We start from the raw sequence: 15347 nt of genomic DNA, 5'->3' as shown, positions 1-15347 counted from the left end.
ATTATGTTGGGAATCTGTGGATAAAGAGTTGCTTTGGTGTTTACGTGATGTGTTATCTTCATGTTTATCCGTGCAGGTGGATCTCAGACGAATGGGAGCATTGCACCAAGACCTGCGGCAGTCTGGGCTTCCAGATCCGGACCGTCCGCTGCGTCCAGTTCCTCCACGACAGCACCAACCGATCTGTCCACAGCAAATACTGCAGCGGCGAGAAGCCCGAGAGCCGGAGGCCCTGCAACAGAGTCTCATGTCCTGCTCAGTGGAGGACCGGAGCCTGGTCAGAGGTATGATCCATGTGGAGGAGATCTAACAGCTGCACATCCAATCAGTTCTGCTCCTGCTTGGTCTGAGTGTGGATCATTTGGCCAAAGATCCGTCTGATTGAGCTTTTCATGCAGTCTTGTTTCAAATCAACCGTGTCGGCTTCCTTTCTGCCAGCGATGGGTTTTTCTGCAGATTTATGTCCATACAGCAGCTGCCAAAGTGCAACGATACAGCTGTGGCTTCAGAGCTTGACAGGATTATGTGTAAAAATAAAACATGAGGCGTCCGTAATGTTTAATTTAGAACGCCGTCGCATCTCATCTGAAAATACGCCAGACTTTCCAGCAGTTTTCCCAAATGAGGCCCAAAAATCCATCAAAAAATCCAATAAGTCAGACTCCCGCTGAGCGGTGGGCTGCAGATAAGAGCTAATAAGATGTGATTCTTTGTGTCAGCAGTTAATTTCTGTTGGTTCGGGTGCAGATTCTTGATAGCACGGTTGGAAAATAGCTCTCTATATGCAGCACATACCCTCTCTACAGCCTCAGTCTTGTCAGTTCACTGAGGTTTCTGGTGATATGGATTCCAAATAATACGTAAATGAGAGTTCTTTACTTCGTGTCAAACTCATTTCAGTTCAGGAGCCGCATTCAGTCCAATTTGATCTCAAAACCGCTGCACCAGTAAAATCAGGGCATAATAACCTCTAAATAACCACAACTCCAATTTTTTTTCTTTGTTTTAGTGTAAAAAATTCAGTGAGACAAAAAAAAAGACAAAAAACAACAAAAACAAGACAAAATATTACAAAAACAAGACACAAAACAACAAAAATGAAACACTAAATGACAGAAATGAGACAAAAAACACAAGCGAGACAAAAGGAAACAAAACGACAAAAATAAGAAACAAAATGACAAATGATTGTTTTGTGAATGTTCTTAAAGAAAATATTAGAATTTATACCGACATATATGGAATCACTTTAGACATTTTTAGGATTTTTGGGAAGATTTTTACTCATTTTTTAAAAATATTTACAGGAATTTTCTTGCCAAATTTGGGGGATTTTTTAGACAAAACTTTTAAGGGAAACTTTTAAGGAATTATTGGAATTTTATTCCTGAAGGTTTAGCAAATTTTCATAAATTTGGGGAATTTTTGTTTTTGCTGAATTTTTGGATTTTTTTCAGACAAGGAAACAAGATGTTTTGGTGCCTGTAAATGAAGACAACAGGAGGGTTAGTAGTGAAAATAAAAGCATTTCCACACGCACAATGTGAAGGGAACTCAAAGGATTGGGACTAAACAGCTGCAGCTCTAAGAAAACCACTGATCAGTGAGGCTAATCAGGAAAAAAGCCTTGGTCATGTGGTCTGATGAGTCCATATTTACCCTGTTCTAGAGTGATGGGGGCATCAGAGTAAGAAGAGAGGAGGATGAAATGATGAACTCATCTTGTCTAGTGGCTACCAGCCTGTAGGGGTTAGGGTTATGGTCAGGGTTTGGTCAGGTTCAGCAACATTATGTCCCCAAAGAATGAGGTCAGATGATACCTGAAGATACTGAATGACCAGGTCTTTATATCAGTTTTTCTTCCCTGATGGCATGGACATGTCCCAAGAGATAGCAGAATCTTATCAAAACGACACCACAGCGAATGACCTTTAGCGAACTAAAGGTGGTCCAATGAGATACTAGAGTGTGCACCTTTTTTTTGGATAGGCAGTGTATTTTCATTGAAACACCTGAGCTGGACCTTCTGCTGTGTTACAACCGGTTCACTCTGAGTTTCTTCTGAGAACGTTTAGATTCCAGCTCTCAGCGTTTCATTCTGGAGTAAACACATTTCAGCCTAATTGTCTCCCTGACATTTACCTTCAGCGGGAGATCTGAGTCTGAAAACATCCGCCAAGGGTCGTATCCATAGAAAGATTAATGGTTTGTTTACTGCTGCTGCAGCTGCATACGTTTACAGGTGGAAATTGTTTGAGTTTTGCAAGATTTACATAGTGGTGATATCGCTTTGATTCAAGGTTTTATTCAGTGTTTTTTATATACCGTGAACCCTCGCTATAACGCGGTTCACCTTTCACGGCTTCACTGTTTTACGGATTTTTTTAGTGCAGTTTTTTATGCTTTTTTGTGTTCTGCATCCTGATTGGCTAAGGGACTGACCAACGTGAACAGTCTCCGCGCTTCGTCTCCTCTGCCATACAGGCCAGCGCTGCCTGCTGTGGAACGCTGGATCATTTCTCTCCTTGGTCTCCATGTAGTGAGACACCCTGAAAGACGGAGCCGACGGAGCAGCCTTATTCTTTTCCCCCGCCGTCAACCGGACAGTGGACGTGGTCCCCAGCCGTCTCTGGCCACCGCAGCCGCGCTCCCCAGGAGAAGAGCGCCGGCGCGAGCCTTCCCCACCCCCGACTGCTCCAATTGATTCAGCCCGCCCGCTCTCTGAGGCAAGAGTACCGCCGCGGCGTCCACCTGGCTGCAGCTGCAGCGCTCCCCCAAGTGCAGTATTGTATAATATCTGTAAAAAATAAAGCTGACTACTTCAAGGATTTCGCCTATCACGGGTTCTTTTTGGAACGTAACCCCCGCGATAAACGAGGGTTCACTGTATATGAATATGGAAATTGTTGAGCCATAACGTCTGAAAGCAAAAGTTTGTACCTGATCTAAGTGGCCTCTATCTTTCTCTGAAACCTGCTGCCATTAGTTACTTTTATACATGCACTCCTTTTCTTTAGTGTGATGGAAGCGATTTAATGTCTGAATGTCTCATTAGGTCAGACGTAGTAACATTTCTGCATTATTTTCGGCACAACACAAGCATGATTTGCATTGCAGTATCAGATCATCATGCCCAAGTGATGTATTTGGGTTGTGTGAAGCAAACTGAGGAACCTTTTGCCAACATTTTAGCACCACTATTGGGCAAAAAAAAAAAAGTTTGCTGCCAAAAATACTGCTCTTTCACTTTATTACCAACTGAAATATCCATAAACTGATGTTGCACTGCAAACAACAACAGTAACTTCATTAGTTACTTGAAATTATAAGTAACCACCTTAACAGATGTTATTATTTTACTGTTGATAGAATCATAGTTAGATTCACATGTGGGCAGAATTTTCAGGCAGTTAGTTGTTTGACTGTTGAAAAGCTACCTATTAGTAATAGATTAGAATAGAATAACTTTATTGTCTTCATACATGGGGTTTTGATGTAAATATAAACAGCTGCCACTGAACAGTGTATTGACAACAGTATTACAACAGTAACTAATAAAATCAAATGTACATATAAACCAAGACTATATTAAGAATTACAATATGTACAAAGGATGTCAGATACATGCAATACAGTGTGGGAGGTAAATGAAATCCAATAAAATAGAATAAATATGAGGAGGTGATGCATGCACACAGTATTTTACGTCAGCATTATATGTCATTTGGTCTACTGTCCAATCTATGGTTCATGACAAAAATCACACACAAGCTGTTGCTGTCTCCGTCACTGCAGTAGGTAGAAAAACATAAAGGTGGCTCACGTCTAAATGACACATTACTGTCACTTTACCGGACTGACAAATGTTATGTCTCTCATGTCTGAAAAGGGCTTTAGAAAGGTGTGAAATGGATGCAATCAGTGGTTTGAATGGCGTTTTTGCTTCCAAACAATCTCTTTTTAAAGATACAGCAGGTAACTTACGGCAGAGTTCCATTCCTACGTCCCAACGTAAGTCGATTTTCACCGCAAGTCGGAACTCCAGAGAAAATGTAAATAAAGCTGTTCCATGCATCACAATAGTTCACCCTGTTCCAAGCTTTTTATGATATCTAATATCACTTCCATGGAGATGGCTTTCCTTTTCTTTGAAGCACTGCCATCAGAAGAGCCTGACTTACACTTAGGAGCCATAATGAAGGGCAAAAAGTAAGCAAATGTAGCACAATCCAAGATGGCGTACAACTGGCAAATGTAAACAAAGCCGTCTTATAGCACCACATGACGTATTCGTCCACTCCGCTCACCAACTGGTTCCAGTTCCGACGTAACAACAAAACGCCGTAGGTCAAGGACATCGTAGACCAAGCACCCCCTGTATAAATGTTTGTAGTCATTTGTGCACATAGCAGAAGAAATCTCTGTTTTGATGATGGAACAGTCACTTTAGTTGAAGCATGCTAACCCCCTTTACATCCACCATGAGGTTTAGCTTTCATTACTGGGTGTTCAGTTTGTTAGTCTGTCTGACAGGTAGCAGGAAATTTCTAAAATATAGCAAAAAATATTAGTTTTCAGTCCAAAAAACCAAGAAAATGCCCAGTTTTAAAGTGTTTTACAGTCATTTATGATTCCTCAATCACAAGTGAAAGTAAGGAGAATGTGTCAGTTGGTTGTGTCCAGTTCTGTCAGAGCTACTTGCATGTTTTTGTCAGTGTTCAGCTCATTTAGCAAATAATATATGTTATTACCCCAAAATAATTCATTAGTTTCTTGATATGTCATTATGGGTTACTATAGTTTGAGTATTGAATCTTATAGGTGTTTGCATCAGGTACCGTAGCTCTTAAATGTGTTTGGACTTCAAATGACTGTCAATATGTGTATTTGAAGCTGCCAGATGGACTTTTTGGTGAAAAAAGACATATTTCTTCTTTTAATAAAAGCCTGAAAGTTTCTCAGCTGGTGTGGATTATACAGTGGCTTTACAGAAATATTAAAATCAACGCAGTGACAGTAATAATTGGTCTGTCTGATCCAGTTTGCTCTTTTGTACCAACCGGATAAAGTGAAAATAAAGAATAAAGCTGAGATGCCTCCTCTTCTACAAACTTTACGGTTGGGTTCAGGAAATCAGTCCAGACGATAAAACCTCTCTGCAAAGTAACAAAGTAAAAACAAAATGTTCCCACTGAAACACGCAGCAAAGCAATATCCAGTTATCCAGCAGACAAAACATTTTGACAGCGAGTGACCGACTTTATTCCCTGCAGATTTTTCTTTGTGCGCTCCGAGCCTGAGAAGGCGATGGAGGAAAAGCAATGTAGTGGGACTCTTTGTTTCTGAGTGGAGGCTGAAATTGAAGCCAGCTTGTTATCGTGACCAGCCACCGTGATGTTTACCGTGTGACCCGACTCCACTTATTGCTGCTCTGCCCTCCCAAAACCCTGCTGTGATTTGCTGTTTGACCTCCTTCACAGTGCTCGGTGACGTGTGGCGAGGGGATGGAAAGACGGCTGGTCACTTGCCGAATTGGAGATCAGTGTAACGGCGAAAAACCTGAGAATGTGAGAATGTGCAGACCTGGACCCTGCCATGGTAAGAACGATCTCTGTTAATGAGTGGATGGTAATGAATGAATGTAAGGTAAAATGCTCGGTAACAAGCCCCTCAACGAGACTTACCCTCCTGACCATTAGATAGCTTTCATTTTAGGTCTTTTTATGGACCAGCTAGTCTTTAAATAGCATTGGAATTATGGTTTTGAGGTGAGATCATATAATATTCTGACATTATAAAGTCTGCCTCTGGAGTTTTATTAAAAGAATATACATATACAAAGTCTCTGACTAAACAGTCACTAAACATTAAATAAGTTAGACCCAGCAGTCTCCATTTAGATGGGGCCTGTTTTGAAATTGTGAAAATGCAGTAGTCTTCCTCCTGCCTTCAAAAATAATGTGTTAATCCTGGAAAGGAAATAAGGACACTATACCTTACAATACATGACCTTGATGATAAATAGACTAAAGCAGGCAAAGCTTCCATTCATGGTGGTCCTTTACAGCGAGGTTGCATAACTCCAGAAAGAGGCAATTACAACGCTCTTCTTACAAATGGAAGGTTGAGTTCTAAGACGTACTAATGCTTAGCTCCATGCACTCAAAGGTCTTGCTGCTGCACCCTTATTCTGCATTGTATGGCTGATATCTTGTAGAGGTACCAAATCTACCAAAGGTAAAACCATCTAACTGACAGTTCTGCTTCTGTTTTGGAATCAAATTTGAGAGTATGTCCATCATACCTCAACTGGAGCTTGTACTTTTACTGGTTATGATGCTTTAACACTCATTCTGTTAGATTTCTCAGTGACGATGTCCTTAATAGCATCTAACTCGACACAACATTGGTTGGCGACAGTGAATTAAATGTTCCAATTTCCTACAATTTGAACTTGGTGACCTCACTGGTTGCTGATATTGTTTCAACAGCCTGTACGCTGCTTCTACAGTCTTCTAGAGCTGACTTTATTAAGAGCATCTTCCTGTATGTCAGTCTTAAATGTCAGTGTATGCTCTTTCCGAGAGGCACAAATGGCAAGTCGATATTTACAACAGAGACACGAGATTAAGTGAAAATGCAAATAGCACAAGTGTTCTTAAGTGGAAGCATAAAAGCACATACAGTATGTACTGTATTGATCTACAGCAGCGGTTCTCAGACTTATTACTCAAAGGCCAGCATTGAAACATTTTATCTCATCATTTGTAATTGTTAGCTTAAATACAGTACGCTTAAGAATGGAACTGTTTGTCTGCAATCAGATGCATCAGTGTGACCCCTGAACTCGTCATTATACAACAAATGTCAGATCTGTTGTGACTTGCTTGAATTAAGTTTAAACTTCTCACAGTTCTCTTCCAGATTGCCCTCAACAATTTCACTATAGTTTACTGCATTCATTTTACCCTCTACCTTTATAAATCTTCCAGGGGTTTGTTGAGAAGCACATGATGCCGCCACCACCATGCTTTTCAGTGGCGATGGTGTGTTTGTGATGATGTGCAGTGTCTGGTGTCCACCAAGTGAGGCATCTAGTCTGATGAACGAAAGGCTCAATTATGGTCTCATCAGACCAAAGAACCTACACAGTTTCCTACATGCCTTCTAGCAGAGATTTATTATGACCTTCTCATGAAGCTCTGACTGAAATAAATGGAACTGTTGTGTGAACAGCCTTTCCAATCACAGCCATTGAACCCTATCAGTCCTTCAGAGGAGTCTTAGGTGTCCGGGTGTCCTCCTTCACTAGTCCTTTTATATTCACTGCATTCAAATGATCCATTTCACTAACTGTGTGATTTTTATTACCAATTTCCTGCACCTGTAGTGAAGTCACTTTAAAGGGAGTGTATTCAGTGCTGAAAAGGGTAGTGAATGTGTTTTATAAGCAGTGTATATGTGGCTAATGTTGAATATTACGTTAAGTGTTGGTGAGAGCTTCACTATCAATGTGGCATTCTGGACAGGCAGAGAGTGATGACTGAAGCAGCCTCTTCAATCAGAGGAATTTACTCTTTTCATTGAGCAGACTGTGAGGAAGAATTCAAGAAAAAGCGTTTCCAACTTACCGATGTGCTGCAGCACATTTACACCTTTAAAAACCAGAAGAAACAGGAGAGGTTGGATGATAACTGAATGGACAGAAGGCTGAAACTCAGAAAGATGCACTCAGTAAATGTACTTTCATACCATCCTGTTGCCATCATGTGTAGTAGTTTTGTTATTTTCTTTACAAAGGTTACTGTGTAGATCTACATGCCAGTTATTTAGGCAAACGTGAAGCCGCTTTGTAAAAAGAAGCAATTTATTATGGCTTCCCGTTGGATCATGCCGTGTCACAGCCAATTAAACCTAACAAAGAGAAAGTACAAAGTACAAAGTCAACACTCGTCCCAGTTTGTGCCTTTTATGTATTAAAACATTTGCATCTCAGACATCTCTAACAAACTGGATGAAGAAAATGTTCCGTCGATGATTTTCTTTGACTACCGCGTCTTCTTAGATTAAGAACAGAACTGCAACCTATTAAAGATTTTATTATTTTATTTTATTGTGCGACAAATCATGTTCTTTATCCAGCTGATTAGAAAAGTTATTGCAGATGCTGGAAGGACTTTCAGAACTTCAGATGAGTTATATTAAGTGAGACATATCAGAGTTTTTCAATCATCAGCGAGTTGTTTGAAAAAAGCTCAAACATCAACAGGTATTTATCTTTCAGAAAAGCAGGAGCATACTGCTGAGACTCCAATGTGAAACTAATGAAAGTATGAGCTCATATAAAATTTATGTGAAGAGTGAACAAGCATGGCTGCACAGTCGCTCAGTGGCTAGCACTGTCGCCTTGAAGCTAGAAGATCCTCGGTTTGCATCCCAGCCTTCCAGGGATCTTTCTGCATGGAGTTTGCATGTGTGGGTTTTCTCCGGGCACTCCGGCTTCCTCCCACAGTCCAAAAACATGCTGAGGTTGATTGGTGATTCTAAATTATCTGTAGGTGTGAATGTGAGTGATTATTTGTCTGTGTGTAGCCTAAAGTCAGCTGGGATAGATTCCAGCCTCCATGGGACCCTGATGAAGATGGATGGATGGATGGATGGATGGATGGAGTGAAAAAGCAAATGGGTCACAGCTCTTTTCTGCAGAACAGAATGAGCATCTTTCTGCTGAATGTGCGGCGGCTGGAATGTACACTACCATTCAAAAGTTTGGGGTCACTTTGGAATGTCCTTATTTCTGAAAGAAAAGCATTATATTATAAAATGAAGACAACATTAAATGAATCATAAATCCAGTCTAGACATTGTTAATGTGGTAAATGGCTATTCTCACTGGAAACAGATGATTTTTAATGAAAGGCTCATTGATGATTAGAAAACCCTTGTGCAGTTATTTTAGCACATGGATAAAAGTGTGAGTTTTCATGGGAAACATGAAATTGCCTGGGTGACCCCAAACTTTTGAATAGTAGTGTACATAAACACTCTGTTGCTGTGAGTCTCATTGATTAAAATAAATGTCTCTGTAATGTGCCTCACTGTGTGTTTCAGATGAGCCCTGTAATGGAGACAAATCCATCTTCTGCCAGATGGAGGTCTTAGCGAGGTACTGCTCTATCCCGGGCTACAACAAACTGTGCTGCGACTCCTGCAGTAAACGCACTGGAGTTCTGTCTTTGTTCTCCGAGGCAGCCGAGACTGAGGAGCATGTTCGTTTTGGATCTGCCTCACAGCTCTTGGAGACGCTGACGGCCTCTATAGCCGCCAACAGCACTCGAGCTGGTAAACAAAGCTCGGGCAAAGGATCCAACACATCTGGCAGCGCCGCAAAACAAACCACCACCACCACCGCTCCGGTTAAAAAAGCCCCGTCGAAGATCACCACAGCACCGAGACGGGTACCGAGACACGTAGATCTCACTGGAAGGAAGCTCTCCGCCGTGGCAGATCCTACCGAGGGTCAGAGGTCGAGCAGCTCCATGGATAGCCGGCAGCCCACAGCGTATTCTGAAGTGGAGAGATGAAAGTGACGCCTGTCCCTTCAGGACTCGTAATGTACAGTAGAAAATCCAGCTTCATCCTGAGTCTTCTCACACCAAAAACACCACAGAGAGTGAAAGAAAAGTGCTGGTTCACTTTGTTTTTAAGAATTTCCCCCCATAAGGACTTTAAATCTCACTTTGACATCTCACGGTGACCTCTGGGCTGAAAACTGCTCTCACACGTTATGTTTGGACGGAAAAATGATCCAGTAATTTCAAGGTAAAAGGGGCACATGATCCAAAGGGAATTTTCATCCGTGTCTAATGAAAACTAAATGAAGTTCAGAGTGAATAAATTCAGGGATGCAAAAACAGCCAAAGGACAGTTTAATAATGAAAGGATGCCTCTGATTGATACACCCACTCCAAACCAATCACAAAGAAGCGGTCGCTTAATTCCAGCCGCGCTCTTGACTTGTTGAACCGACGAGTGTTGGCGCTTTCTTGAAGAAGTCGCCCACACTGTCACCACCGAGGTGGCAGGGAGGCATCTGCGTTTCCCTTCCGGTCGGTCCATTTCTCCAGTCTTTAATGAATCGGGCGCCTGCTGTCTCCAGCAGACGGCAAGAGAGAAAATGTCAACAGGTGCAGAAATAACACCTAATCCAATTTGTGAAATTGTATGCAGACCCGCCTGAGTGGAACTCGCACAGCACAGAAATAGATCCAGGAATCTGCTGCACATAAGCAGCAAAAGTCTCACAGCTTAGATTCTAGTAAAGTTGCACACTCTCGTTTAATGTGGCCGTTAATCAAACACCTCGACGTCGTCATCTTTGAGCTGGTAGTTAAAGTCACGGATAAACGGTTTTAAAGTTCCTCATACATCTGATACAGCTGAAAATGCCCTTTACTTGAATGTTACAAACTGCCATTCTTCTTGCCAAAAATCTTCGTATGAAGCTTGACTTCCAGACGGTTCATCTGGAATACTTTAAGCTAACGGAAAGTGACCAGAGTCGTGTCGGTGAAAACCATTAGGAAGATGGTTTTGGTTGTATAGATATATATTTTTTATGTCCTCCTTTTGCCGGTTAAGTGGCACTCTGCAGTTCCGATGGAGATGAGTATTTATAAAGCTTCCTGTAAATACTGTACATGAAAATATCAGTATTATTTTGAGGAACCGAAGATACTTTCCGACACCAGTTTTATAACCAATTTGAACAATACAAGTTGATTCAAGTGTTTACCTTCTCTGTGGCGGTGTTGGTGACTTCACCATAAACGGATATAAAGGGGATGGTTTCACGCTGGGGCAAAGTTGTCTCTGGAAATTTCTCTTGAGGACAGTGTATTTTGATGGAACTTTTTGGGAAATAGTACATTCGTTTGCTTTCTTGTTGAGAGTTAAAATGGAGGATTGATAGCACTTTCCTGCCTGTATGCTAAATATGAAGCCACCATAGACTGTTTATAAAGACGAGCCCCCCAAGACTTCAGCCATCGGTCGCTTAAACTGTGTTTTTAAGCTCAGCATGGTGGCTCTGGCCGTCTCCATTTTCAGTCCATCAGTAGGACTGTATTTGTACCACATCGTTCATATAAAGGAAATGCAACATGAAGACGGAACAAAAGAGCAATAAGAACAGAAAAATCGACATCCTTCCACCAAACCACAAAAACATCATGTCAAACATGAAGGACTCAAATGAAAAGGGAATGAGAAACTATTAGAAATAAATGAAACACCAGATGCAGGATTATTCAAAAATTCATTGAAACAAACAAGAAAACAACAAAAAGGTAAAGTGGTAAATGATGCATAAAATAGACTAAAAGTTAAGGCAGAATCCGTAACAGCAAAATAGGACATTCATTTAAAGTTATCAATAAAAAAAATAGATAAAACAGACAAAATGTATAAATGAATTTATCTGTTTTCAAAAGAGTAATGCATTTCAAAAATAATGAGAAATATAATGAATTAAAAGCCACGTTAAACTTGCACAAAGTGGCCACAACTTTAATTATGCGAAATTTTAAGACTTAATACAAATTAAATGGATGAACTCTATAAAAATTAACTTCCTGTACATTTGTCATGGACAGAAAAATGAGCCAGAGAGACCAAAAAGATTGTGAACATGTTTATTTGTACTGTAAAGTTCTTCATTTTAACATAGAGGTCTATGAGGATTGACTCACATTTGGAAGCGGCCTCAAGTGGCCATTTGAGGAACTGCAATTTTTTATCATTTTGAGTTTGTGTGATTTTTCAGTCCCAGAGGTTGTAAGCAACAGTCAGGAAACTGTTAGTTGAACTTTCTATGGAAGATAACAAACCTGACTCTGCCTGAAAATAAAATCTAAATACTAGCACCTTCGAATTCTAACTTATTATAGCTTATTGTAACTTATTATATAACTTTAAGCCTTAATACAACTTCAAGGGGTGAGTTCTATAAAAACTCACCTCCTGTGCAGTTGCTATGAACAGATAAATTAGCTACGGAGAACAAATCAGTTTTTGTATCAGACTTTAAACATGTTTATTTGTACTGTACAGTTCTGCATCTTAACATGGAAGTCTATGAGGATTCACTCACTTTTGGAGGCATCTTCAAGTGGCCATTTAAAGAACTGCAGTTTTTTTGCTTCATTTTTTTTAACTCCAAAGTTTAGAAGCAAGAGTCAGGAAAAAGTTAACTTGAATTCTGAAGGAAATAAGTAGCCTGGGTCCATCTAAAGGTAAAATCTCCTTATGAGCACCTCTAAATTATGCATAAATTTAAGCCTTAATACAATATAAACAGGTAATTTTTATGAAAATTCACCTTCTGTACTGTTTTCAACTACTGAGAACAAAACCAGTTTTTATGCCAGCCTGTAAACATGTTTACTTGTACTGTAAAATTCTGTATCTTAACACGGAGGTCTATGGGGGTTCACTCACTTCTGGAGGCAGCCTCAAGTGGCCATTTGAGGAACTGCAGCTTAAGCTAATGCTGAAATCTGCCGACCAGCACCTCCAAAACTCAGTACTTACTATACAACATCTCATTTTTCCATCTGGGCTTTCATCAAGGCCAGTGTCTGAAAACAGTTTTATTACCTTTACAGCCAGGTTTGGTGCTTAGATCTCCTTCATATTTTGCATAAAAACATTAGAATCTCTGCAAGAAAGCAAATGATTTCACAAAGCTTTTTCTTTCAGAAGCATCTCATGCACATGGCTTCATCCCAGCTGTTTGTTTTCCTAAATCACAAGTTTGTATGGTGCTACCCAGTGACCTTTCTGACTCTTTGTTTTGCCCTCCTAGTGAAAGTGTTTGCTCAGAAAAGTTGAAGTTGTTTGGTCGAAGAAGGGAACTAAGTCGGGACCATATTTGTCAAGTGTTCTCAGTACTGTGTGTCTTAAACAGTAGAGCCTTGTTCAGCTGGAAAAACCAAGAAATAAAAGTGTTTTTACTTTGAGAATCCACACAGACGCCGCAGTCTTAGTCATCCAAGTCAAGGTATTCCTTCAATAAAAAGAAACTGGACTTCTTTCTTTTGGTTCTTGAAGATGTTTCACCTTTATCTAAGGGTCTTCTTCAGTTCTTCATGACTGAAACATCTCCCAAGGACCAAAGACAACAAGTCCTACTGCTTTTTCCTGAAGTTCTTAGGATGTTAACATGATGAACATCTTCACATCATGTTGAAACGCTATTTAGTGTTGGGTTTTTAGTTTTTTTTTCAATATTAACATTAATCAGTCGATTGATATGATTTATTCATGGCCAATCCTGAGGTAACAAGGAGTCCAAAAAACAGTATCTGGAACCAGTAGCTGCTAAAGCTTGCTGTCAAAATGTAGAATAACACAAACTCTACAACAAAACATCCTAAAAATGTCTTAGTTTATGTTTGGTTTACATGTGTTTGACTAAAAGAGAGCTTTCCACCAATGATTCTTCAGTGTTTTATAGGCTGTTAGTGATGATTTGTAATCGATCAGACGGTGCTAAAGATGGACTGAAATGCATTTATTCTAATGGGAATTGGTTAAAAAGAAGTAAAAATACCAATAATGCTAAATATCAGATTTGAAAAACATCCATTCTGATAATCGTTCCATCCCTAGTGATGTATGCTTTTGGATTAAAGTGTTTCTTTGACCACTAGGAAGCAGACAGACTCTAAAACAGACTCTCCAGCTCTGATGTTTTCATAGAATTATAAAAAGCAAGCTGTCGGAAATCAGGTGCTTATTTTCACATTCACTGCTTGAATTGCATTAGACTAATTTATTTCAGCTCTTTGTCGGTTTATTAATTTTCTCTCGGAGTCGTGACAACGTGCTAAAAGCTGATGCGGAGCTGTGAGGTCAGGTGTCGATTCTCAACGGATTCATCGCAACACTCGACCATTTTCACAACACTCAGTCATTTTAACGTCAGACAATTTGCTTACCGGTGCTTTGAGGCCATCTGAACAAGGCTCTACTGGACATTTTGTGTTTGCATCGTCGGCACAATGAGAAGCGCGGTGTTACTGTTTGTGTTTTTCTCCAAAGTATTTTCTGAATGGCTTTTTTTAGTGAGAGAAAGCTATTTATTTTTTTAGATAAAGAAAAGGATTTCCTCACAACCACCATGCATCTGACTGCAATAGCAAAGACACAGTTTTTGTGTTCTCAGCAAAAAAAATAAATAAATCGCAACTACTCACACTCATTCCTGTGTGCCAATGTATAGAACATGTATATAGCATTGAGTACAGAAGTATTTATTGAGAGTTGAAGGGTTCTGCTTTGTTTTTACAGCTTGTGCGGCCGCTCATGAAGCTGCAATGGATAAACCATTACTTCATCCTCACTTTTTTCCCCATTTTAAATGGATTTCTGCTTTTGGTAGACTAGAAGTGACATAGTTTTTTTTTTTTTTTGCAAACAATTAGATGTAAATATACATGCTCAGATTTTGGGATGTTTTACTTGTTGTCAGAAGGCTGTTTTTTTCACAGCTGTTTTGTAGTGAGTTGTTAACGGAGCTCGCAGCAGCATGTACTGACCAGACAAATGCTTTATTTTAACCAATGAAACATAAATAGTGTAGGACCAGTAAACCAGTAAAGTTGGGGTTTTTTTTGTAGTTTGTCAGTATTTTCTTGCAATTTTACAGTTTTCTCCCCAGTTCTTTTCACGCCATGCACTCGCTGCCTATAAAACTTTGCTGCTGATGCTGTAGAGAGCTTGTAATGGTAACTAGCTAGCTGTAGATCGACAATCCCTGAGCCTCAGACAGATATTATTACTGCATAGGACCCTCCATGTACTGTACTGTCCGTGCATTGAAGTGTTGTGGTGACCGCCGGTCCCTCTCTGCTCTGTTTGCTTTTCTATGTATTTGTGTAGATTAAAGTGTACACTACTGATGCTGTTTGTTGTAATGGGGAGCACATAGCAATAAAAGATATAAATAACTCCTCTGGTTTCTTGCTTTCAGACTTCCTCCTCCATCATTCAGACATCTGAATATTATAATCAAATACAATAGGCCCGAATTCACACATTTCTCTCCTCGCTTTGCACAATATTAGGTGGTGCTTATGTTTAGACCTTCAGTTCAGATGAGGAAAGCAATAATTTGGTGTTTAATAATGCAGCAGTATGGATGCAACCAACCCCCAAAACCACAAAAATGCTCTACATTTTCTTCTTTTGTGTATATGTGGCACACTATTATTATTTCTTCTATTAAACCAACTAATTACACAACGTCCCCTGGTTTTTACATCTAAACACCATATTTACCTTTT

The 15347-nt window shown here is 40.0% G+C and overlaps 1 protein-coding gene across 1 annotated transcript in view; it reads left to right on the top strand.

Moving 5' to 3' along the window:
- The window catches only part of adamts3 (ADAM metallopeptidase with thrombospondin type 1 motif, 3), a 214131-nt gene extending 199117 nt beyond the window's left edge, over nt 1-15014 (top strand). The window contains exons 20-22 of the mRNA XM_022195042.2: nt 77-284; nt 5481-5598; nt 9112-15014. Coding sequence (XP_022050734.1) covers nt 77-284; nt 5481-5598; nt 9112-9584 — 799 coding nt within the window. The 3' untranslated portion in view covers nt 9585-15014. The remainder of the gene's footprint in view (nt 1-76; nt 285-5480; nt 5599-9111) is intronic.
- The last annotated feature ends 333 nt before the right edge of the window (nt 15015-15347 follow it).

The sequence above is a fragment of the Acanthochromis polyacanthus genome, chromosome 7 (assembly GCF_021347895.1).
Source record: "Acanthochromis polyacanthus isolate Apoly-LR-REF ecotype Palm Island chromosome 7, KAUST_Apoly_ChrSc, whole genome shotgun sequence".
NCBI classification, from domain to species: domain Eukaryota; kingdom Metazoa; phylum Chordata; class Actinopteri; family Pomacentridae; genus Acanthochromis; species Acanthochromis polyacanthus.
Note: the sequence above shows the minus strand (reverse complement) of the source record. Positions and strands in the feature narration are given on the sequence as shown.